General features: G+C 41.3%; 1 protein-coding gene across 2 annotated transcripts in view; it reads right to left on the bottom strand.

Moving 5' to 3' along the window:
• Positions 1-26,914, bottom strand: part of WDR93 (WD repeat domain 93) — a 173,244-nt gene that overhangs the window by 67,199 nt on the left and 79,131 nt on the right. For both annotated transcript variants that reach the window (XM_077473983.1, XM_077473984.1), the window contains exons 9-10: positions 5,238-5,305; positions 2,477-2,563 (exon numbers count right to left, since the gene is read on the bottom strand). In XM_077473983.1, coding sequence (XP_077330109.1) covers positions 2,477-2,563; positions 5,238-5,305 — 155 coding nt within the window. The remainder of the gene's footprint in view (positions 1-2,476; positions 2,564-5,237; positions 5,306-26,914) is intronic.

Below are 26,914 nucleotides of genomic sequence, written 5' to 3'. Positions count from 1 at the left end.
CAAAACTTTTAACGTTGTTCATATATACTCTCTTTAAATTGTATTTAATAAAAAAAAATTTAATTATTTTTTGTTATAATCTCTGGGTATCAAGACAGTCCTTCACTTTACTGGGGGATGTATGGTTGGTTCGTGGTTATAGTGTTCCACGTATAGACCCCCCTCCCCTATAACTCTTTTACCTTACTTAAATCTCATGACTGGATGGATAGGTAAATAGCTTTCATATTTGCATTTCAATGGTGTATTAAGCAGGTCGTCTTAAATTCAGATTTAAAGTATAACTAAACGCAAAACCTTTTTTTTTTTTTTTTTTGGCTTTGGTTAGAGTGAAGGTAGATTAGAACACTTGGCAGGTTTTATTGCTGTCTGTGTACCCATTAGGGAGATTCACCCTCTCAGACTGGGTTGACACATATGCGAATTGGATGTGGGTTTCTCTGCATCTAATTTGCATAGCAGGAGATTGTGACCGGCTCTCTATGAAGCCAGTTCACACATCTCCAGAGTGAATTTGCACAGGGGTCCTGTGTATCTTTTGGTCCATTTCAGGTCCAAATTCAGCCAATATTTTGTGCTGAAATCGGATCTAAAATGGTGAAAAGAAACGCACCGGACTTCTGCTGTGAGCCGTTGCGATCTTTAGTGTGAACCCAGCCTCAATCTGTTCTGTTTACCTTTATTATTGAAAGTAAAAGAAAATGCCAAATTTTGGGTTGTCCCCAGAAAAGTAGTGTAGAGGAAAACTTACAATGGGGACACTAGTTCTGGTGACCTGGGGGCCCTCAAGAGTTTCACTTAATTTGCAGGAATTTCCTCTCACTTCTCGTTTTGGCTATAGAACAGGAAGTGAAGGCAAATTTCCCTAATGGGACAAAGGGTGCAAAAATAAACCTTACAGGGGTTATATCCCTCCCTTTCTCTACCCAAAATGGGAAAAAAAAAGTTTTATCTATAATTCTACTTAAAGTTCATTCACTGTTAGAATATCGCATGATTGTTGCGGAATCTATGAAAACCTATACTAGTGTCAGACTGACATTTATTAACATATTACTATGTTACAGTTATATAATTACAGTAATTTTATCTGATATTTTATTGGCATATCATTGTGTTATTATATTTTTATCATTATCTAATAATGTAACATATTATTATGTCATTAGTATATTAGTAGCTTTAGTGAACAAGTAATCTATATAAATGCCTATACTGTCAGAAGTCATATATAGAGGCAAAACACAATATACATATGAAAAATTCTTTGCCATTAGGAGCCAAAATTTGTCCAGATTTAATTCATGTTGGGAAACATGGACAGCGCAATATCCTACCAATTATGCCCCGTACATACGATCAGATTACCCCGCGGACTTGGTCTGCAGGCCCCCCCTTCCCCAAAGCAACCCCCCATGTTGAGGGCACGTGGCCTGGTACGGCTCAGGGGGGGGGGGGGGGGGCGCTCGCTCGTCCCCACCCCCTGTCCTGACCGGCTGGGCTGCGTGCTTGGATAAAGGTCTGATATGGACTTTGGGGGGGACCCCCACGCCGTTTTTTCGGCTTAGGGCTTCCCCTTTAAGTCCATACCAGGTGACGGGGCTAGCGAGGTGTCAATCTTGCCGCCGAAGGAGGCGAAATTGACCTCCTGCGCTAGTCCCTTCTACCTGGAGCCGCGTTCAAAATAAACTGACTTTCCTCCGTGTGTGGGCAAGTCCGTTCATTTCAAAAGTCCGGCAGACTCCCGCCATACCGGACTCCCGGAAAAAAGTCTGGTCGTGCGTGGGCAGGTCGGCTCGTTCGGAAAGTCCGGCGGACCTCCGCTTCAAAGTCCGACGGTTTGTCCGCCGGGCTAAGTCCGCCGGATAGTCCGATCGTGTGTACGCGGCATTAGAGAGGGGGAGTTCACCTACATTACTTGGTGGTACATGTAACCCGTTAAAGTTGTTTATGTTAACGCTGTTATACTTTTCTTATCTTTTTTTTTTTTTTTATGTTTTGGGAGCTACACCTAATGGAATATATTACATACGGTTACGTGAAAGATACTATCTGCTGGTGCAGCACTGTGGTATGTGGCACAGTTAGATCCCATTAGGGGTGCCAGGACAGCAGCGGTAACTCCATTACTCAAGAATGGTCAAGGCTAATCATGATCAATTGATCCATAAAATGAAGAAACCCCATGTCTTTTAAGTTTACTAGATATACTATTGTATTCTCTACCGATTGAGCAAAGGATATAGAGTAATATTGTATAACTCTCAATTTTTTGTATTATGTCATTGTTTTATTGTTGAATATATAAAAAAAAACAAATTGAAAAGAAAAACTTGGTTTTTAAATACATAAGACAAAAGAAATTCACAAAGCCCTTATAGTTTTGGAAGTTTAGCAGTAAAGCACAATACAAATTTTAATAACATATTATTTTTCTAACCCAGCAAACAGTTATAGTTATTCAAAAAGTATTTACCTGCCTTATCCTTATTAGATTTGGCCAGTAGGTAGATGAAGAAATTGTGGCATCCACTCCAGTGCACACTTATGGCATTAGGTACAGCTACAGAAGGATAAATAAATGCGTTTTTAAACTGACTGTTATTATCAGAATGTTTTATACTGTATATACAATGCTGTGAAAAAGTATTTGCACAAATATAACCAGAGTAAATACAAAATGAAGTTTTTAAATGATGGTTACATTTATGAAGGGAAAAAAGCTGTCCAAACATGCCTGGAATTATGTGAAAAAGTAATTGCCCCCTAAACCTAATAACTGGCTGTGCCACCCTTGGTGGCAACAACTGCAATCAAGCGTCTGCAATAACTGGTAATGAGTCTTTCACATTGCTGTTGAGAAATGTTGGCCCACTCTTTGCAGAATTGTTTTAATTCAGCCACATTGTCTGAATTTTTCCTTACCTGAACCCGATCGTTCCAGCGACGAGAACTAGCCCAGCAGCTCCAGCCGCTGTCTCGGGTACTCATTGGATAGATTGATGGCAGCAGCAGCCATTGGCTCCCGCTGCTCTCACTCAAATCCAGTGACACGGGAGCCAAGGGGGCAGGGCCGAGTCCTGCTGTCTGTGTCAATGAACGTAGCAGCAGGACTCGGGAGCATGCCCACACGATGCCCCCATGGAATGTGGCTCTCCGTGGGGGCACTAGAAGAGGAGCAGCTAGGAGCGCTGCCTGGGGACCCCAGAACAGGAGGATTGGGGCCGTTCTGTGCAAAACCCTTGCATAGAGCAGGTAAGTATGGCATGTTCGTTATAAAAAAAAAAGAGCCTTTACAATCACTTTAAACTTTGAATATAAAACATACAACAATATCAAAGCTGATTGGTTACTATGCACAGCTGCATCGGATTCTGTATGCACCGGTTTTAGTAAATCTCCCCCAATGTGTACTGTATTGTTGTACATGTCACTGTCAAAACTACCACATAGGCACTAACTGTGAGGTCTGTGTATACTTACAGCATTATTTATGGTAACACATAGATCTAATCAATGATTCATCATTTCAGAGTCATGAAAACCTGCACCATTATGGTAATGCATATGGTAATATGTATAGTAATATATATCTCTTCGATGTGAGAACATTACGCTCTTTATAACAGCAAAAATCGTTTTAAAAAGTAGGAAACGTCACAATAATTCTAAGACAAATGTGCCAACTTTAGGAACATACAGTATAAATTTTTTTTTTAATCATAATCTACAAATATAAAAATCTAAAATGTTTTATTATTTTACATGACACAGCATTTAATCATTTTTTTTACTTCTCAAGGTCTTGTACCATGACAGTTACAGCCTGTGCCATTCTGTGGCAGATTAACTGGCCAGGTTTGTAAACAAACCCATGTAATCCTCACTATCAGCTGTCATAGTGATCACATAACCGGGAACCAGGCTGATTGGTTCCTGGTTATTGGTGCAGACCAGTGGATGTCAGTGACAGCATGGTCTTAGACTCTGGTGCATTCTGTTTATAGTTCTATGACTGCACTGTCATTATTTTTATTCTAAATTGTTAACCACTTCCCGCCGTAGGACATCATATGACGTCCTTGGGTTGAAGTGGTAATATCTGAATGCCTGTAGCTACAGGCATCATTCAGATATCGCTTTCAGCCAGCGATTGTCCCTGTAATGTAAAAGCCACCCTAGTAGCCGCCTCCGGTGCCTTCCTGGGCTCTCTTGTTCAATCGAAAAGGCGGATTAACAATGTCACCCTGTCACGGTATAAAAAGGCAGTCTAGAACAGGTTTGTAGAACACCGGCATACAGATGGTGCAGGTATGTGCTGGGTACTTAGGATAATCAGGACTATAGATCAGGGCTCCACCCTTCAGAGGAGTCCATGTGTGTGGGTGCAAGGGAGCAGAGAGGTGTGCATGTCTGCACCATGCCATATGGGACAGGACAGACAGAGGCCTGAGCCAAGAGACAGACCAGCAGGAAGCTTGAGGAAAGAGGCAGAGTTGACAGAGGTACAGAGGTTGTGCGCACAAACACTGTGATGTTGCTTGGATGGGCAGGAGGAAGGCACAAGGCCTTAGCAACAGAGATTACAAAGGAAGGCAGAAGGCTGAATACTGCTTGTTTCGTATTGATGATGGAAAACCCTCTGAGGGAAGCAGCTGTTTGCTGTGAACGTTTTATTTTCTGTTTTGAATAAAAAAGTTTGCAGGCAAGGCCCTGAAAAGGCATATCTGGCATGGACTGAACTCACTGGCAAGTGCTACATTTGAGTTACACAACCCCCTAAGTTGTCACAATTGGTGAAGAATGCGGGCAACGATCTCGCTACCTCTTGCAGGGGTTTCCACCATCAAAGCACTGCCTGTTGGCTGGTGTGACACCCTGTAAGAAGGCAATCTGGGACAGGTTTTGTATCAGATGGTGTTGGTGCAGGTGTTTGAGGGTCACATTTTTACAGAGTTTTTATCAGTCTTGCCCAACACAGTCCCAACGCAAGACAAGGCAAAAAGCCTAATTTCCTGTCATGCCAGTTCACACCGCCATACATCATATTTGGCCAATAGAAGTTGTGACATTTCAATACATTTGCACACAAAAATAAAAACAAACAATGAGATGCTCCAGGACTCGCACGGCACTGTTCCTCCCAGTGCATGCCAGCGGCTGTGCATTCAATGTTGCGGCTGGTGTGAATGAGCCCTTGGTGATTACACTCTTTTAAAGTACAAATACACACTTACCTGACTGTATTGTTTCTGTATCATTGTGCAGTATTTTATTAGGTTGAAGAATATGAAACATGGTGTGCCTGAACAAAACAGAAAGATTATTTCACATGTGTATCAACGTGGAATGAACACAAGAAATGAATTTACTTTTAAGCAATACATGTAAAAGAGGAACACTTGATGTAAGTAATCCTTCCCCTGTGTGTTAAAGTATAGGTACAGGCAAAACTTTTATTCTAGTTTTGGATAGAGCAGGAAGAGTTGCTGTCTATGTCTCCGTTGTAGAATTTTACACTATTTATTTGTCGCGGTGACCATTGTCACAAAGACGGGAAGGAATGGGAACTCCAGAATTTTAAGAGATGTGACCAGAACAGAAAGTGAAGGGATACAGTGCCTTGAAAAAATATTTATACAATTTTCCAAATTTTGTCATGTTACAACCAAAAACGTAAATGTATTTTATTGGGAATTTATGTGAAAGACCAACACAAAGTGGCACATAATTGTGAAGTGGAAGGAAAATGATAAATGGCTTTCAAATTTTTTTTACAAATAAATACTGTATTTATCGGCGTATAACACATACCCTAAGCTTAGGAGGTAATTTTAAGGAAAAAAACTTTTAGGAGGGAAGTTTAAGGAAAAAAACTTACATTTAAATGCCCATCAATGCAGCCTTATCAGTGTCCATCTGCAGCCTTGTCCATCAGTGCACCCTTGCCCAGTGTCCATCTGCAGCCTTGCCCAGTACCTTTGCAGCTTTGCCCAGTCTCTTTTCAGGATTGCCCCGATTTAAATTTGGCGCCGATCCCCCGCTGACTGAGCGGAGAGGAGCGAGAGGAGCCGAGATACACAAAGCCGAAGTATACTCGGCTTTACTCGGCTCCTCTCGCAGTCTCGCCCACGTCCACTGGGAGCGAGTGCCGCTGACATACAGAAAGCCAAATGTACTTTGGCTAGATTTGGCTCTGCTCAGTCAGGGGTGGGACTGTGAGAGGAGCCGAGACTAGCCGAAGTACACTCGGCTTTCTGTATGTCAGCGGCTCTCGCTCTTCTCACAATCAGTGGAGGTAGACGGGACTGCGAGAGGAGCAGGAGTAAAGCCGAGTATACTTCGGGTTGGTGCATCTCGGCTCCGCTCGCTCCTTTCCCCACAATCAGCGGGAGATCGGCGTGGATCTGCATTTTAACACGCACCCAAGATTTTCCCCTGATTTTTAGGGGAAAAAAGTGTGTGTTATACGCCGATAAATACGGTATCTAAAAAGTGTGGCGTGAATTTGTATTCGGCTTCCCTGAGTCAATACTTTGTATAACAACCTTTTGCTGCAATTACAGATGCAAGTCTTTTTGGGGATGTCTCTACCAGCTTTGCACATCTAGGAGTAACTTTTTTACCCATTCTTCTTTGCAAAGCTCAGTCAGATTGGATGGAGAGAGTCTGTGAACAGCAGTTTTCATGTCTTGCCACAGATTCTTAATTGGATTTAGGTCTGAACTTTGACTGGTCCATTCTAACACATGAATATGCTTTACTCTAAACCATTCTGCTCTGGCTGTATGTTTAGGGTCGTTATCCTGCTGGAAGGTGAACCTCCGCCCCAGTCTCAAGGCTTTTGTAGACTAACAGGTTTACTTTTGAGATTTCCCTTTATTTGGCTACATCCATCTTTCCATTAACTCTGACCAGCTTCCCTGTCCCTGCTGAAGAAAAGCATCCCCACAACATGATGCTGCCACCATGTTTCACGGTGGGAATGGTGTGTTCAGGGTGATGTGCAGTGTTAGTTTCCCGCCACACATAGCGTTTTGCTTTTAGGCCAAAAAGTAAAATTTTGGTCTCACCTGACCAGAGCACCTTCTTGTACATGTTTACTCTGTCCTCCACGTGGCATCTCACAAATTGTAAACAAGACTTCTTATTGCTTTCTTTCAACAATGGCTTTCTTCTTGCCATTCTTCCCTAAAGGCCAGATTTGTGGAGTGCACGCGCAGGGCCGGATTTCCCACAAAGCCTGAGGCCAGGCCTCGGGGCAGCAGTGGTGCAGGCGACTTCACATGGACGCCCCCCCCCCCCCACACTGAAAATCCCCACTGTCTGTCACAGACAGTCATCAACCAGCCAGCATAAGCAGCACGCACACGCAGTGCCAGTGCTGCTTTTTATTTGATCAAGCAGCGGGCCGAGGGTAGGAGGAGCCTTGAGCTCCACTAATGCTCTGGCCCCGCCCCTTGCTATGCTGTTTGCAAGCAAGTGTGATCGGACTTGGAGGAACAGAGGCCTCGGTAGGAGGAGTCTAACCGGGGCGTGGAGTGGAGTGGGGTCAAGTGAAACTAGCAGCAGCAGTGTGGAGGAATTGATCCGATTCGGAGCTGAGCTGGCCAGGAGGACAAGGTAGGTCTTCTTTCTCCTCCCCTGGCTCCTGCACCCCATGTGTAGAAAAGTAGAAAGTTTTAAAATTTATTGGGCACACTGTCTGCATTTGATGGGCACACTGGCAGCATATGATGGGCACACTGACAGCGTTTGATGGGCACATTGGCAGCGTTTGATGATTTACGATCATCTTTGAGTCAAGAAAGACTGAACAGTTTAGCTTTACTTGCAATTGAGTCAGAACTTTCAAATACTTTATCCTACAAAGATATCATCGATGAGTTTGCCAAAAGAAAAGTTAGAACTAAAAAACTGTAGGGAGTTTCTTACTGCTACCGTATAATCTTTAAAAGGCATTTTCTGCGTTACAGAGTATTTTCAGTCTGTACAATTAAAGCCAGTTACTTTCAGTGTTCTCGTGTGTGGAGATATGCTTTTAATTGATTGTAGCAGTCATTGATAAAAGACGAGAATGTGTGGTGTGTGTGTGTGTGGTGGTGTGTGTGTGTGGGGGGGCGGCATTGAAGGACCCGGCCTTAGGGCGGCAAAGGGAGTAAATCCGGGCCTGAGTGCAGGACTAATAGTTGTCCTGTGGACACATATAACTGATAATGGTGTGCTATAATCAATTTCCTATTTTAAAGTGCACCAATGTACTAAAGTGAATACAGTGCATAAAAAGAGGTATGTATTAATACGTGCTGTGTGTATATAACACCACAGATAAAGTGCTAAGTGTAATAAATAACCACAAGCAAATAAACATAGAAATAAAAAGCGCTATGTGCTGTGCAAAAAATATAATATATGTGCACCTCCACCGGCTGAAGATATATAATCAAAAAAAAATAATTGGCAATCCTAATAAACAATGTGAATGAAAACGCAGTCCATTGCCCCAAATATAGCTCTTGTCTGTGGCAATGGACTGAGTTTTCATTCACATTGTTTATTTTATCACTGGGACTGAGGTGAACTTTATTTCAACTCATATCCGTTAATTTCTTTTGGAGATTTTAAAAGTTTATATACTTTATGTATAGTATCCCGCACATTTGTTTATTAGGATTGTCAAAAAAATTTTTGATTATATATCTTCAGCCTGTGGAGGTGCACATATATTATATTTTTTGCACAGCAAATAGCACTTTATTTCTATGTTTATTTGCTTGTGGTTATTTATTACACTTAGCACTTTATCTGTGGTGTTATATACACACAGCACGTATTAATACATACCTCTTTTTATGCACTGTATTCACTTTAGTACATTGGTGCACTTTAAAATAGGAAATTTATTATAGCGCACCATTATCAGTTATATCATATTTATTCAGGATGTCAGAACACTATGCACATGGTTGCAGCTTCATCATTGGGGTTTTTTCTATTTTAGTTCTCACTACATATATTGTCATATCAGCGCTTGGGTACACACATTTTCTTTGTCCTGTGGACAGATTCTCCGACCTGAGCTGTGGATTTCTGCAGCTCCTCCAGAGTTACCATGGGTCTCTTGACTCCTTCTCTGATTAATACTCTCCTTACCCGGCCTGTCACTTTAGGTGGACGGCCATGTCTTGGTAGGTTTGCAGTTGTGCCAGAATCTTTCCATTTTCGGGTTGATGGATTTAACAGTGCTCTGTGAGATGTTCAAAGCTTGGGATATTTTATAACCTGACCCTGCTTTAAACTTCTCCATAACTTTATCCCTGACCTGCCTGGTGTGTTCCTTGGCCTTCATGATGTGCTTTGTTCACTAAGACTCTCTAACAAACCTCTGAGGGCTTCACAGAGCAGCTGTATTTATACTGAGATTAAATTACACACAGGTGGACTCTATTTACTAATTAGGTGACTTCTGAAGGCAATTGGTTCTACTAGATTTTAATTAGGGGTATCAGAGTAAAGGGGGCTGAATACAAATGCATGCCACACTTTTCAGATATTTATTTGTAAAAAAAATAAAAATAAAAACCATTTATCATTTTAGTTCCACTTCACAATTATGTGCCACTTTGTTACATAGTTAGTAAGGTTGAATAAAGACACCAGTCCATCCAGTTCAACCTGAGTGTCTACTATTGTCCCTATCCCTGTACATTGCACACTCACATTGGTCCCTACACCCTCAAGGGGCCCCTTTGTGTTGGCCTATCACATAAAATCCCAATAAAATACCAATTTACGTTTTTGGTTGTAACATGAAAAAATTTGGAAAATGTCAAGGGGTATGAATACTTTTTCAAGGTACTGTATATGCTAATGGGGATGCTTGTCCTGGCGACAACAGTCTAAAGGCCCATACACACGACTTTTCGACAACAACGGTCTGACGGACCTGTTTTATTGGAAAATCCGTGTATCTGACAATTGTTGTTGCTTTTTCAACGGACAAATGTTCAAATGTTCAACGGACAAATGCTCTCAAACTTTGACAACAAATGTCTGATGTAGGATAATCCGATTGTGTGTACACAAGTCCATCGGACTAAAGTCCAAAGTACAAACAAGCATGCTCAGAACCTATGCTAAACATCAGCCAACAATAGCAGAAGTTGCCCAAAGGGTGGCAGTAAATAGCTGAAAAACTACATGATTTGGTGAAAGTTGGCTGAAAATTTTCTCCCGTGTGTATGCAGAACAAGTTCACAGCCAACGCCCATTCGGACAAAAATCCACGGAAAAGTCAGATGGAAGTCTAATCTGGTGTATGAGGCTTAAAACAGGAATTGCCTTCACTGCGGATCAGCCATGGTTCCCCATGCAATGGTGCCTGCATAGTTCTGGGGCATACACCATTTGAATAAGCCAGCTGCATAATAGCAATTAACTTTTATAACTAAGTAAGGGCAGTATTCTGACCACCACTGTAAAGGGGCATTCTTCCCACTGACCACCTATGCAAGAGGCAATTTTCCTACAAAAATGAATTGGTTTGAGTAGGGATTTTTCAAGACCTAAAAAAATATTTCATGGGTTCCTATGCGGTAAAAAGATTGAGAAAGGCTGCTCAGAAGTGATTTTCTTTTTATTTCTTGTTTTGTCTCAGACACAGGTAGTAAAATGCAAAATTTCACAGTGGGACACATACAGCAAATAATAAATTGACAGAGGTTTACTTCTCTCTACCCTATCCAAAACTAAAATGTAAAGTTTTGGCTATACATACCGATTCTTTATACAATCCATTTCCTGTATGATTGCTGGCCTATCTTAGCAGATGTTAAAGTGGAATTTCAAGAGAACCCTAACTATTTACAACTGTCTCCTCCACCTCCTAACATCTATGCTTACTAACCTGTGTAAGAAAGATGTATATACTTACCTATTTTCAGGCCGCTCCAGTCCAGTCATGTGATCCAGCTCCCCTGTGTCAGCCAATGCTGCTGCAGGAGAGAAGAGGGGGCACCAACAACTGATGAGCCATAGTAAGCTTATGGCTGATGTAAGACTTTACTAGCCGTTGTCGATCAGTCTTTATTCTCACCTGTAGCCGGCACTGGCTGACGCAGAGGAGATCATGTGATTGAACTGGAGTGGCCTAAAAATAGGTAAGTATACACATCTTTCTTACGCAGGTTAGTAAGCATAAGGAGGAGGGACGAGACAGTTTTAACATTAGTTAGGGCTATCCCAGAATTGAACTTTAAGCATAAGTTAAAATGCTTTTTCGCATTGCTAAATATGCACATTTCTATGTTCATTATAATTGCAAAAATATGGACTAGCAAGCATGTAAAAATGGGAGTCAAAAACGAATTCAATTTAAACCCTGGAATAATACCTAAAATACATTGCTGAAAATATATTATACTTCCCTTTTAACCATTTATCACTACATGAGATAGCCAACATAAAGAAAAATAAATGGTGAGCCAGGCCTTAGTAATGCTGCCTTTTCATCTAAAGAAACTTGCAGAGGTTGGAAAAAATATGTGATTTCTGAAAGTCAGAGCGATGCAAAACACGGTGTTTCATCTTCCAGATGTGGCTTAAAGGATGAAAGTCAAAACGGTCTGTACAAGGCTGTAATGATAAGATGCATTTCTCCTTTGATATAGGTTTTACAACCAGCCCTATGAACACTTCCTCCAACAGGCTCGGGTCAGAGGGGCATTTTTGCACTCTGCAGTGACGTGAATTGAGAGTCACAGCACGCGCTCTCCTGTCTGCACCGGAAACTATGACCAGATCAGGAGTTCAGCATTAAAAGGAGAAGTATGGGAATCCTGATTTTTGCAGATTAATACTTATCTAGGTGGAGGCAGCATTGGTCCCCCAGCGCCTCTAACATGGAAAACCGAGCGATTGAACACAGCCCATGGCTCGGTTCTCACAGATCTCCAAGTGGAGAGCTGCTGACTGTCAATCAGAAGCTCTCCTGCTCTGCTCCTCCATGATCACTGGAGCGCTGAGCTGCGGAGGGGCGGAGAGCGGCCATCTCTGCGGCTCGCTGAGAGGCTGAGACTAGACATGTGCAAAAGGAAAAAATTTGTTTAATTTAGTTTCGTTTTAATTTGTTAATTAATTAATTTCGTTTAGTTATATTCGTTAGATTCGTTTTCGGATTTCGTTTAGTTTTCTAACGAATTTGAAAAATCGGTCACATTCGAAAATATTTCTACCGGATTCGAAAATATTTCTACCGGATTCGAAATGATTTCAACAAGATTCGAAACTATTTCAACCGGATTCGAAAATATTTTGCGACCCGACTTTAGGGCCATGTATCTCAGGGTCACTTGGTGCTAGAAACCCCAAATTTGGAGATGTTGTAGTGCTAGTTCTATTGTGTTTGCATACCAAATATGGTGTTTCTAGCTATAAGTGACCCCGAGATATGTGGCCCCAAATTCGGGTTGCAAAATGTAATTCTCTGCTGCAGAAAAGTGCTTGACATTTTGTGACCCAACTTTGGGGATATGTTTCTCGGGGTGCTAGAAACCCCAACAAAGATGTTGTAGTGCTAGGTCTACTCTGTTTGCATACCTAATTTGGGGTTTCTAACTACTAGTGGCCCCGAGATATGTGGCCCCAAATTCGGATCGCAAAATGTCATTTTTTTAATTTGATTAGAATTTCGTCCGAATTCGGTTGAATTCGTTAGCATTGTAATTCGGTAATTCGGATGCATCCGAATGTCCGAATAATGAAAATTCAACCGAATTTCGATTCGGAACGAAACGAAATGCACATGTCTAGCTGAGACTGCCATCAGTCCAGGCACCTGGTGGATTCAGACTTCCAGAGTTGAAATGACACGGTGCCTGGACTGATCTTGGAGATGTCAGCAGAGAGCAGACTTCAGTCCGTTCTCTGCTGAAACCAGGACACAGGAGAGCAAAACGAATTGCATTCCTGTGACCCATAGGACAAGCCGTCAAATGAGCTAGCTCAGGCTGGATTTCACCTTTAACCACTTGCCGACCGCCGCACGACGATGTACGTCGACAGAATGGCACGGGCAGGCATATGGGCGTACCTGTACGTCCCTGCCTTCCCGCGGGTGGGGGGCCCGATCGGGCCCCCCCCCTGGTGCCAGCGGCGGTCGGTATCCGTGCAGGAGCGATCCGGGATGAGGGGGCGGCCATTCATTCATGGGCACCCCCTCGCGATCGCTCCTGACGAATGGGAGTGAAGCATTGCATCACTTCCTCTCCTGTAATGTAAACACAGGAGAGGAAGTGATGTAATCTCTCCTCCGTGTCGGTATTTTTTGTTCCGGCACCGAGGAGAGAGGATCGGTGAGTTGCACCAACACGACACTTCACAGTAGAACATGCCAGGCACACTCACACCCCCCATTTACCCCCCGATCACCCCCCAATTACCCCTGCCCCCCCAGTCACAGTGACACCAATTGCATTTTTTTTTTTTTTGCATTGGTGTCATTTGTAACTGTAATAACTGTTAGGGCAGTTAGGGTTAGCCCCCTTTAGTTCTAATGTACCCCCCTAACCCCCCCAATAAAGGTTTAACCCCGTGATCACCCCCCGTCGCCAGTGTCACTAAGGCTGGGTTCACATTGCAGCGGTTTATGAGAACGGATGTGATTCGCACCGCACTGCAGTGCAAATCACATCCGATCTCTGTGCGATTCGAGTTCAGCCATTCGCCGCACCCGCCGCAAATTCGCACGGGACCCTTTTTTTGGTCCGCAGCAGAATCGGATCGCATGGGTGTTCACACCATGCGATCCAAGTTTGCAGATCGCACTGCGATATGCGAACTGATCTGGGGGTGTCATTAACATTTCACTGACACTCCCAGCAGTTCGCATAGGGCAGTGTGAACTGCCGCCGGGAGGCATGCGATGCGGGAACCCGCCGCGGATTCGTGGCGTTCCCGCATCGCTCCAGTGTGAACCCAGCCTAATAAGCGATCGTTTTTCTGATCGCTGTATTAGTGTCACAGGTGACGCTAGTTAGGCAGGTAGGTATTTAGGTTCGCCGCAGCTTTTTATAGCGCCAGGGACCCCCATATACTACCGCATAAAGCCCCCTGATTGCCCCCTAGTTAACCCTTTCACCAGTGATCACCATATAACTGTTACAGGAAGAGACGAAAGCAGCAGGCGGGACTTTGTATGAGGCACACGGGAGCAGAAGCATAAAATTTGGTAAAAAGCAAGTTTTTAATAAATACAAGTGATCATATATTTACATGTTATTGCACAGTTATACATTAATGTTTTCTATTTCATCAATGTTTACACATTCCAACATGGACTTGATTGCAAACATGCGAAGAACTGAGTATTCAATAAGCATAGATTATATATAAATACATGACTCATTAGAGGCGTCATTTTACAAAAAACCATAAAAGGAACGTTCATGCTTTGTTGACAATTATATACACAAAACGGCAGTTGAAAGCTCTACGCGTTTCGTGACCTTGTAGCCACTCGTCAGGAGCAACACCGTAGTGGTAGCCTAGGAATAAAGTAAAATAAAATAAAATAAAATAAAATAAACAGCCAATTTTTTGGAGAAAAAAAAATAAATAAAAAAATAAAAAATAAATAAAATAAAATATGAAATAAAAAAATAAATAAATAAAAAAATAATAAAAATAAAAATAAAAAAAATGAGAAATGTAAAGAAAGATAAACAGATGTACAGACATGGAGAACCCCCCACATATGCACATTCGACCCACAGACTTACATATATATCTGCGTAGAGGCGGCACAGTGCACCGAGAGTCGAGCCGACCCAAAAACTGCCCAGGTCCGGGGCTGAGGGAGCAGGCCAAGGGCGACAACCAGAACGCACAAACCACCCCCATAGCAGGTTGGGATAAGGGATGTGGCAAAAGATGAGTGTGGGAAGTGAGGTGACCTCATATGGGAACCTATAAAAAGTAAGCAAGTAAAATAAGTGTATGTTGAAATATGTGTGAAAGGTATGTGTAAGGGTGTAAACTGGAAAAGAAAGGGTGGCAAATTGAAGTGAAAAAGGAAAAAGGTGTTGTGAGAAAGAATTGTAATAGAAAAATGGATAGAATTAGATGGATAATTACCTTGTGCTATCTAGATAAGGGCAAAGAAGCCATGGATAAAGTTGTGGCTGATGGGGAGTGAGGGAGGGAAATCCAAAGAGTGAGACCCTGCACAGGGGGAAGCCCATGGCATAGCGCCGCCATAGATCTACCCCCAACGTCATGCAACTGAAATCCAAGGGGGCCGGGAAGGCATCACACAGCTGCTAGCCGTAAAGACCAGACTAGACAGCCGCACGTTCCAAATCCAGCCCCCGAATGGTCAGAGATGGTTGACACGGCAGCCAGAACAAGCACGCCAAAAAGACGTCGCTTATCTGGCGCCGGAAGCATGACGTCGACGAGCAGTGGAGAAGACCCCACCCACCTCACGTCAGAACGGGGCGGGGGGAGAAGTCCCCAGTGCACCTCGCAACCCCGGGTCATGACAGGGACGGGTACAGCTACAGCACCCACAGCGCCCGACACCGCCAGTACGCACATACGGTGAAGTCAGCGGGCTAAAAAAATTATATAATAAAAAAAATTAATAAGTAGATAAATAAATAATGTAAATAAAAATAAAAAATAAATAATGAAAAAAGGTTTAGTCTCCAATTAATAGTTTCTATACACTAGCAATCAGAATTCATACAAAAGAGAATCACAAAAGAAAAATTGTGGAAAAAGGGGTAAATTAAATCAAATGTTAGTGCTACCGCGTACCTCCATCCCTAATTTGTTTGTTAAAAGGAAGAGAAGAAATTATTTGGGACTTTAAATGAGGTAATAGGGGCCGTTCACATCCCCTCCTCCATCCCGATTTAATATTTAAAAAAAGAGACGAAAGCAGCAGGCGGGACTTTGTATGAGGCACACGGGAGCAGAAGCATAAAATTTGGTAAAAAGCAAGTTTTTAATAAATACAAGTGATCATATATTTACATGTTATTGCACAGTTATACATTAATGTTTTCTATTTCATCAATGTTTACACATTCCAACATGGACTTGATTGCAAACATGCGAAGAACTGAGTATTCAATAAGCATAGATTATATATAAATACATGACTCATTAGAGGCGTCATTTTACAAAAAACCATAAAAGGAACGTTCATGCTTTGTTGACAATTATATACACAAAACGGCAGTTGAAAGCTCTACGCGTTTCGTGACCTTGTAGCCACTCGTCAGGAGCAACACCGTAGTGGTAGCCTAGGAATAAAGTAAAATAAAATAAAATAAAATAAAATAAACAGCCAATTTTTTGGAGAAAAAAAAATAAATAAAAAAATAAAAAATAAATAAAATAAAATATGAAATAAAAAAATAAATAAATAAAAAAATAATAAAAATAAAAATAAAAAAAATGAGAAATGTAAAGAAAGATAAACAGATGTACAGACATGGAGAACCCCCCACATATGCACATTCGACCCACAGACTTACATATATATCTGCGTAGAGGCGGCACAGTGCACCGAGAGTCGAGCCGACCCAAAAACTGCCCAGGTCCGGGGCTGAGGGAGCAGGCCAAGGGCGACAACCAGAACGCACAAACCACCCCCATAGCAGGTTGGGATAAGGGATGTGGCAAAAGATGAGTGTGGGAAGTGAGGTGACCTCATATGGGAACCTATAAAAAGTAAGCAAGTAAAATAAGTGTATGTTGAAATATGTGTGAAAGGTATGTGTAAGGGTGTAAACTGGAAAAGAAAGGGTGGCAAATTGAAGTGAAAAAGGAAAAAGGTGTTGTGAGAAAGAATTGTAATAGAAAAATGGATAGAATTAGATGGATAATTACCTTGTGCTATCTAGATAAGGGCAAAGAAGCCATGGATAAAGTTGTGGCTGATGGGGAGTGAGGGAGGGAAATCCAAAGAGTGAGACCCTGCACAGGGGGAAGCCCATGGCATAGCGCCGCCATAGATCTACCCCCAACGTCATGCAACTGAAATCCAAGGGGGCCGGGAAGGCATCACACAGCTGCTAGCCGTAAAGACCAGACTAGACAGCCGCACGTTCCAAATCCAGCCCCCGAATGGTCAGAGATGGTTGACACGGCAGCCAGAACAAGCACGCCAAAAAGACGTCGCTTATCTGGCGCCGGAAGCATGACGTCGACGAGCAGTGGAGAAGACCCCACCCACCTCACGTCAGAACGGGGCGGGGGGAGAAGTCCCCAGTGCACCTCGCAACCCCGGGTCATGACAGGGACGGGTACAGCTACAGCACCCACAGCGCCCGACACCGCCAGTACGCACATACGGTGAAGTCAGCGGGCTAAAAAAATTATATAATAAAAAAAATTAATAAGTAGATAAATAAATAATGTAAATAAAAATAAAAAATAAATAATGAAAAAAGGTTTAGTCTCCAATTAATAGTTTCTATACACTAGCAATCAGAATTCATACAAAAGAGAATCACAAAAGAAAAATTGTGGAAAAAGGGGTAAATTAAATCAAATGTTAGTGCTACCGCGTACCTCCATCCCTAATTTGTTTGTTAAAAGGAAGAGAAGAAATTATTTGGGACTTTAAATGAGGTAATAGGGGCCGTTCACATCCCCTCCTCCATCCCGATTTAATATTTAAAAAAAGAGACGAAAGCAGCAGGCGGGACTTTGTATGAGGCACACGGGAGCAGAAGCATAAAATTTGGTAAAAAGCAAGTTTTTAATAAATACAAGTGATCATATATTTACATGTTATTGCACAGTTATACATTAATGTTTTCTATTTCATCAATGTTTACACATTCCAACATGGACTTGATTGCAAACATGCGAAGAACTGAGTATTCAATAAGCATAGATTATATATAAATACATGACTCATTAGAGGCGTCATTTTACAAAAAACCATAAAAGGAACGTTCATGCTTTGTTGACAATTATATACACAAAACGGCAGTTGAAAGCTCTACGCGTTTCGTGACCTTGTAGCCACTCGTCAGGAGCAACACCGTAGTGGTAGCCTAGGAATAAAGTAAAATAAAATAAAATAAAATAAAATAAACAGCCAATTTTTTGGAGAAAAAAAAATAAATAAAAAAATAAAAAATAAATAAAATAAAATATGAAATAAAAAAATAAATAAATAAAAAAATAATAAAAATAAAAATAAAAAAAATGAGAAATGTAAAGAAAGATAAACAGATGTACAGACATGGAGAACCCCCCACATATGCACATTCGACCCACAGACTTACATATATATCTGCGTAGAGGCGGCACAGTGCACCGAGAGTCGAGCCGACCCAAAAACTGCCCAGGTCCGGGGCTGAGGGAGCAGGCCAAGGGCGACAACCAGAACGCACAAACCACCCCCATAGCAGGTTGGGATAAGGGATGTGGCAAAAGATGAGTGTGGGAAGTGAGGTGACCTCATATGGGAACCTATAAAAAGTAAGCAAGTAAAATAAGTGTATGTTGAAATATGTGTGAAAGGTATGTGTAAGGGTGTAAACTGGAAAAGAAAGGGTGGCAAATTGAAGTGAAAAAGGAAAAAGGTGTTGTGAGAAAGAATTGTAATAGAAAAATGGATAGAATTAGATGGATAATTACCTTGTGCTATCTAGATAAGGGCAAAGAAGCCATGGATAAAGTTGTGGCTGATGGGGAGTGAGGGAGGGAAATCCAAAGAGTGAGACCCTGCACAGGGGGAAGCCCATGGCATAGCGCCGCCATAGATCTACCCCCAACGTCATGCAACTGAAATCCAAGGGGGCCGGGAAGGCATCACACAGCTGCTAGCCGTAAAGACCAGACTAGACAGCCGCACGTTCCAAATCCAGCCCCCGAATGGTCAGAGATGGTTGACACGGCAGCCAGAACAAGCACGCCAAAAAGACGTCGCTTATCTGGCGCCGGAAGCATGACGTCGACGAGCAGTGGAGAAGACCCCACCCACCTCACGTCAGAACGGGGCGGGGGGAGAAGTCCCCAGTGCACCTCGCAACCCCGGGTCATGACAGGGACGGGTACAGCTACAGCACCCACAGCGCCCGACACCGCCAGTACGCACATACGGTGAAGTCAGCGGGCTAAAAAAATTATATAATAAAAAAAATTAATAAGTAGATAAATAAATAATGTAAATAAAAATAAAAAATAAATAATGAAAAAAGGTTTAGTCTCCAATTAATAGTTTCTATACACTAGCAATCAGAATTCATACAAAAGAGAATCACAAAAGAAAAATTGTGGAAAAAGGGGTAAATTAAATCAAATGTTAGTGCTACCGCGTACCTCCATCCCTAATTTGTTTGTTAAAAGGAAGAGAAGAAATTATTTGGGACTTTAAATGAGGTAATAGGGGCCGTTCACATCCCCTCCTCCATCCCGATTTAATATTTAAAAAAAGAGACGAAAGCAGCAGGCGGGACTTTGTATGAGGCACACGGGAGCAGAAGCATAAAATTTGGTAAAAAGCAAGTTTTTAATAAATACAAGTGATCATATATTTACATGTTATTGCACAGTTATACATTAATGTTTTCTATTTCATCAATGTTTACACATTCCAACATGGACTTGATTGCAAACATGCGAAGAACTGAGTATTCAATAAGCATAGATTATATATAAATACATGACTCATTAGAGGCGTCATTTTACAAAAAACCCTTGGCCTGCTCCCTCAGCCCCGGACCTGGGCAGTTTTTGGGTCGGCTCGACTCTCGGTGCACTGTGCCGCCTCTACGCAGATATATATGTAAGTCTGTGGGTCGAATGTGCATATGTGGGGGGTTCTCCATGTCTGTACATCTGTTTATCTTTCTTTACATTTCTCATTTTTTTTATTTTTATTTTTATTATTTTTTTATTTATTTATTTTTTTATTTCATATTTTATTTTATTTATTTTTTATTTTTTTATTTATTTTTTTTTCTCCAAAAAATTGGCTGTTTATTTTATTTTATTTTATTTTATTTTACTTTATTCCTAGGCTACCACTACGGTGTTGCTCCTGACGAGTGGCTACAAGGTCACGAAACGCGTAGAGCTTTCAACTGCCGTTTTGTGTATATAATTGTCAACAAAGCATGAACGTTCCTTTTATGGTTTTTTGTAAAATGACGCCTCTAATGAGTCATGTATTTATATATAATCTATGCTTATTGAATACTCAGTTCTTCGCATGTTTGCAATCAAGTCCATGTTGGAATGTGTAAACATTGATGAAATAGAAAACATTAATGTATAACTGTGCAATAACATGTAAATATATGATCACTTGTATTTATTAAAAACTTGCTTTTTACCAAATTTTATGCTTCTGCTCCCGTGTGCCTCATACAAAGTCCCGCCTGCTGCTTTCGTCTCTTTTTTTAAATATTAAATCGGGATGGAGGAGGGGATGTGAACGGCCCCTATTACCTCATTTAAAGTCCCAAATAATTTCTTCTCTTCCTTTTAACAAACAAATTAGGGATGGAGGTACGCGGTAGCACTAACATTTGATTTAATTTACCCCTTTTTCCACAATTTTTCTTTTGTGATTCTCTTTTGTATGAATTCTGATTGCTAGTGTATAGAAACTATTAATTGGAGACTAAACCTTTTTTCATTATTTATTTTTTATTTTTATTTACATTATTTATTTATCTACTTATTAATTTTTTTTATTATATAATTTTTTTAGCCCGCTGACTTCACCGTATGTGCGTACTGGCGGTGTCGGGCGCTGTGGGTGCTGTAGCTGTACCCGTCCCTGTCATGACCCGGGGTTGCGAGGTGCACTGGGGACTTCTCCCCCCGCCCCGTTCTGACGTGAGGTGGGTGGGGTCTTCTCCACTGCTCGTCGACGTCATGCTTCCGGCGCCAGATAAGCGACGTCTTTTTGGCGTGCTTGTTCTGGCTGCCGTGTCAACCATCTCTGACCATTCGGGGGCTGGATTTGGAACGTGCGGCTGTCTAGTCTGGTCTTTACGGCTAGCAGCTGTGTGATGCCTTCCCGGCCCCCTTGGATTTCAGTTGCATGACGTTGGGGGTAGATCTATGGCGGCGCTATGCCATGGGCTTCCCCCTGTGCAGGGTCTCACTCTTTGGATTTCCCTCCCTCACTCCCCATCAGCCACAACTTTATCCATGGCTTCTTTGCCCTTATCTAGATAGCACAAGGTAATTATCCATCTAATTCTATCCATTTTTCTATTACAATTCTTTCTCACAACACCTTTTTCCTTTTTCACTTCAATTTGCCACCCTTTCTTTTCCAGTTTACACCCTTACACATACCTTTCACACATATTTCAACATACACTTATTTTACTTGCTTACTTTTTATAGGTTCCCATATGAGGTCACCTCACTTCCCACACTCATCTTTTGCCACATCCCTTATCCCAACCTGCTATGGGGGTGGTTTGTGCGTTCTGGTTGTCGCCCTTGGCCTGCTCCCTCAGCCCCGGACCTGGGCAGTTTTTGGGTCGGCTCGACTCTCGGTGCACTGTGCCGCCTCTACGCAGATATATATGTAAGTCTGTGGGTCGAATGTGCATATGTGGGGGGTTCTCCATGTCTGTACATCTGTTTATCTTTCTTTACATTTCTCATTTTTTTTATTTTTATTTTTATTATTTTTTTATTTATTTATTTTTTTATTTCATATTTTATTTTATTTATTTTTTATTTTTTTATTTATTTTTTTTTCTCCAAAAAATTGGCTGTTTATTTTATTTTATTTTATTTTATTTTACTTTATTCCTAGGCTACCACTACGGTGTTGCTCCTGACGAGTGGCTACAAGGTCACGAAACGCGTAGAGCTTTCAACTGCCGTTTTGTGTATATAATTGTCAACAAAGCATGAACGTTCCTTTTATGGTTTTTTGTAAAATGACGCCTCTAATGAGTCATGTATTTATATATAATCTATGCTTATTGAATACTCAGTTCTTCGCATGTTTGCAATCAAGTCCATGTTGGAATGTGTAAACATTGATGAAATAGAAAACATTAATGTATAACTGTGCAATAACATGTAAATATATGATCACTTGTATTTATTAAAAACTTGCTTTTTACCAAATTTTATGCTTCTGCTCCCGTGTGCCTCATACAAAGTCCCGCCTGCTGCTTTCGTCTCTTTTTTTAAATATTAAATCGGGATGGAGGAGGGGATGTGAACGGCCCCTATTACCTCATTTAAAGTCCCAAATAATTTCTTCTCTTCCTTTTAACAAACAAATTAGGGATGGAGGTACGCGGTAGCACTAACATTTGATTTAATTTACCCCTTTTTCCACAATTTTTCTTTTGTGATTCTCTTTTGTATGAATTCTGATTGCTAGTGTATAGAAACTATTAATTGGAGACTAAACCTTTTTTCATTATTTATTTTTTATTTTTATTTACATTATTTATTTATCTACTTATTAATTTTTTTTATTATATAATTTTTTTAGCCCGCTGACTTCACCGTATGTGCGTACTGGCGGTGTCGGGCGCTGTGGGTGCTGTAGCTGTACCCGTCCCTGTCATGACCCGGGGTTGCGAGGTGCACTGGGGACTTCTCCCCCCGCCCCGTTCTGACGTGAGGTGGGTGGGGTCTTCTCCACTGCTCGTCGACGTCATGCTTCCGGCGCCAGATAAGCGACGTCTTTTTGGCGTGCTTGTTCTGGCTGCCGTGTCAACCATCTCTGACCATTCGGGGGCTGGATTTGGAACGTGCGGCTGTCTAGTCTGGTCTTTACGGCTAGCAGCTGTGTGATGCCTTCCCGGCCCCCTTGGATTTCAGTTGCATGACGTTGGGGGTAGATCTATGGCGGCGCTATGCCATGGGCTTCCCCCTGTGCAGGGTCTCACTCTTTGGATTTCCCTCCCTCACTCCCCATCAGCCACAACTTTATCCATGGCTTCTTTGCCCTTATCTAGATAGCACAAGGTAATTATCCATCTAATTCTATCCATTTTTCTATTACAATTCTTTCTCACAACACCTTTTTCCTTTTTCACTTCAATTTGCCACCCTTTCTTTTCCAGTTTACACCCTTACACATACCTTTCACACATATTTCAACATACACTTATTTTACTTGCTTACTTTTTATAGGTTCCCATATGAGGTCACCTCACTTCCCACACTCATCTTTTGCCACATCCCTTATCCCAACCTGCTATGGGGGTGGTTTGTGCGTTCTGGTTGTCGCCCTTGGCCTGCTCCCTCAGCCCCGGACCTGGGCAGTTTTTGGGTCGGCTCGACTCTCGGTGCACTGTGCCGCCTCTACGCAGATATATATGTAAGTCTGTGGGTCGAATGTGCATATGTGGGGGGTTCTCCATGTCTGTACATCTGTTTATCTTTCTTTACATTTCTCATTTTTTTTATTTTTATTTTTATTATTTTTTTATTTATTTATTTTTTTATTTCATATTTTATTTTATTTATTTTTTATTTTTTTATTTATTTTTTTTTCTCCAAAAAATTGGCTGTTTATTTTATTTTATTTTATTTTATTTTACTTTATTCCTAGGCTACCACTACGGTGTTGCTCCTGACGAGTGGCTACAAGGTCACGAAACGCGTAGAGCTTTCAACTGCCGTTTTGTGTATATAATTGTCAACAAAGCATGAACGTTCCTTTTATGGTTTTTTGTAAAATGACGCCTCTAATGAGTCATGTATTTATATATAATCTATGCTTATTGAATACTCAGTTCTTCGCATGTTTGCAATCAAGTCCATGTTGGAATGTGTAAACATTGATGAAATAGAAAACATTAATGTATAACTGTGCAATAACATGTAAATATATGATCACTTGTATTTATTAAAAACTTGCTTTTTACCAAATTTTATGCTTCTGCTCCCGTGTGCCTCATACAAAGTCCCGCCTGCTGCTTTCGTCTCTTTTTTTAAATATTAAATCGGGATGGAGGAGGGGATGTGAACGGCCCCTATTACCTCATTTAAAGTCCCAAATAATTTCTTCTCTTCCTTTTAACAAACAAATTAGGGATGGAGGTACGCGGTAGCACTAACATTTGATTTAATTTACCCCTTTTTCCACAATTTTTCTTTTGTGATTCTCTTTTGTATGAATTCTGATTGCTAGTGTATAGAAACTATTAATTGGAGACTAAACCTTTTTTCATTATTTATTTTTTATTTTTATTTACATTATTTATTTATCTACTTATTAATTTTTTTTATTATATAATTTTTTTAGCCCGCTGACTTCACCGTATGTGCGTACTGGCGGTGTCGGGCGCTGTGGGTGCTGTAGCTGTACCCGTCCCTGTCATGACCCGGGGTTGCGAGGTGCACTGGGGACTTCTCCCCCCGCCCCGTTCTGACGTGAGGTGGGTGGGGTCTTCTCCACTGCTCGTCGACGTCATGCTTCCGGCGCCAGATAAGCGACGTCTTTTTGGCGTGCTTGTTCTGGCTGCCGTGTCAACCATCTCTGACCATTCGGGGGCTGGATTTGGAACGTGCGGCTGTCTAGTCTGGTCTTTACGGCTAGCAGCTGTGTGATGCCTTCCCGGCCCCCTTGGATTTCAGTTGCATGACGTTGGGGGTAGATCTATGGCGGCGCTATGCCATGGGCTTCCCCCTGTGCAGGGTCTCACTCTTTGGATTTCCCTCCCTCACTCCCCATCAGCCACAACTTTATCCATGGCTTCTTTGCCCTTATCTAGATAGCACAAGGTAATTATCCATCTAATTCTATCCATTTTTCTATTACAATTCTTTCTCACAACACCTTTTTCCTTTTTCACTTCAATTTGCCACCCTTTCTTTTCCAGTTTACACCCTTACACATACCTTTCACACATATTTCAACATACACTTATTTTACTTGCTTACTTTTTATAGGTTCCCATATGAGGTCACCTCACTTCCCACACTCATCTTTTGCCACATCCCTTATCCCAACCTGCTATGGGGGTGGTTTGTGCGTTCTGGTTGTCGCCCTTGGCCTGCTCCCTCAGCCCCGGACCTGGGCAGTTTTTGGGTCGGCTCGACTCTCGGTGCACTGTGCCGCCTCTACGCAGATATATATGTAAGTCTGTGGGTCGAATGTGCATATGTGGGGGGTTCTCCATGTCTGTACATCTGTTTATCTTTCTTTACATTTCTCATTTTTTTTATTTTTATTTTTATTATTTTTTTATTTATTTATTTTTTTATTTCATATTTTATTTTATTTATTTTTTATTTTTTTATTTATTTTTTTTTCTCCAAAAAATTGGCTGTTTATTTTATTTTATTTTATTTTACTTTATTCCTAGGCTACCACTACGGTGTTGCTCCTGACGAGTGGCTACAAGGTCACGAAACGCGTAGAGCTTTCAACTGCCGTTTTGTGTATATAATTGTCAACAAAGCATGAACGTTCCTTTTATGGTTTTTTGTAAAATGACGCCTCTAATGAGTCATGTATTTATATATAATCTATGCTTATTGAATACTCAGTTCTTCGCATGTTTGCAATCAAGTCCATGTTGGAATGTGTAAACATTGATGAAATAGAAAACATTAATGTATAACTGTGCAATAACATGTAAATATATGATCACTTGTATTTATTAAAAACTTGCTTTTTACCAAATTTTATGCTTCTGCTCCCGTGTGCCTCATACAAAGTCCCGCCTGCTGCTTTCGTCTCTTTTTTTAAATATTAAATCGGGATGGAGGAGGGGATGTGAACGGCCCCTATTACCTCATTTAAAGTCCCAAATAATTTCTTCTCTTCCTTTTAATATATAAATGTTACAGGTGACGCTGGTTGGTTAGTTATTTTTTTATAGTTTCAGGGCACCCGCCATTTATTACCTAGTTTTACTAGTGTACCCCTAAATTTAGGGGTGTCTACTTTCCAAAATGGGGTCATTTGGGGGGGGTTTGTGCCATCTTGGCATTGTATGGCCTTCAAAACTGTAACGCCCTTAGAAAGCCTGAAGGCGGTGCCTGGTTTTCGGGGCCCCGTACGCGGCTAGGCTCCCAAAAAGTACCACATATCTGGTATCCCCGTACTCAGGAGAAGCAGTAGAATTTATTTTGGGGTGTCATTTCACATATGCCCATAGCATGTGTGAGCAATATATAATTTAGTGACAACTTTGTGTAAAAAAAAAAAAAAAATTATTCAATCGCTTGAGGCAAAAAAATAAAATATTCAATGGGCTCAACATGCCACTTATCAATTTCCTTAGGGGGTCTACTTTCCAAAATGGGGTAATTTGGGGGGGTTTTGTACTGCCCTGCCATTTTAGCACCTCAAAAAATGAGATAGGCAGTCGTAAACTAAAAGCTGCGTAAATTCCAGAAAACGTACCTTAGTTTGTAGATGTGACAACTTTTGCGCAAACCAATAAATATACAGTTATTGACTTTTTTTTTACCAAAGACATGTGGCTGAATACATTTTGGCCTAAATGTATGACTAAAATTGAGTTTATTGGATTTTTCTAATAACAAAAAGTAGAAAATATCATTTTTTTTCAAAATTTGCGGTCTTTTTACGTTTATATCGCAAAAAATAAAAATCGCAGAGGCAATCAAATACCATCAAAAGAAAGCTCTATTTGTGGGAAGAAAAGGACGCAAATTTTGTTTGGGTACAACATTGCATGACCGCGCAATTACCAGTTAAAGCAGCGCAGTGCCAAATTGTAAAAAGACCTCTGGTCATTGACCAGCAAAATGGTCCGGTCTGAAAGTGGTTAAACCTAGACCCAAAAATGTAATACATTGCAGCTTACTAATCCTTAGACGAGTTAGCTGCATTCATTTTCTTAGGGTTTTTTCCCCCTCTATTTTCACCTGGTAATCTGGCCAGTAACACATCTCCTGTATAAAGGCCCGTACACAC

The sequence above is a fragment of the Lithobates pipiens genome, unplaced genomic scaffold, assembly GCF_037356315.1.
Source record: "Lithobates pipiens isolate NorthernLeopardFrog02 unplaced genomic scaffold, aLitPip1_a1.2 Scaffold_8, whole genome shotgun sequence".
Classification (NCBI taxonomy): domain Eukaryota; kingdom Metazoa; phylum Chordata; class Amphibia; order Anura; family Ranidae; genus Lithobates; species Lithobates pipiens.
The sequence above is the reverse complement of the archived record's forward strand: the minus strand, read 5'-3'. Positions and strand labels throughout refer to the sequence as shown.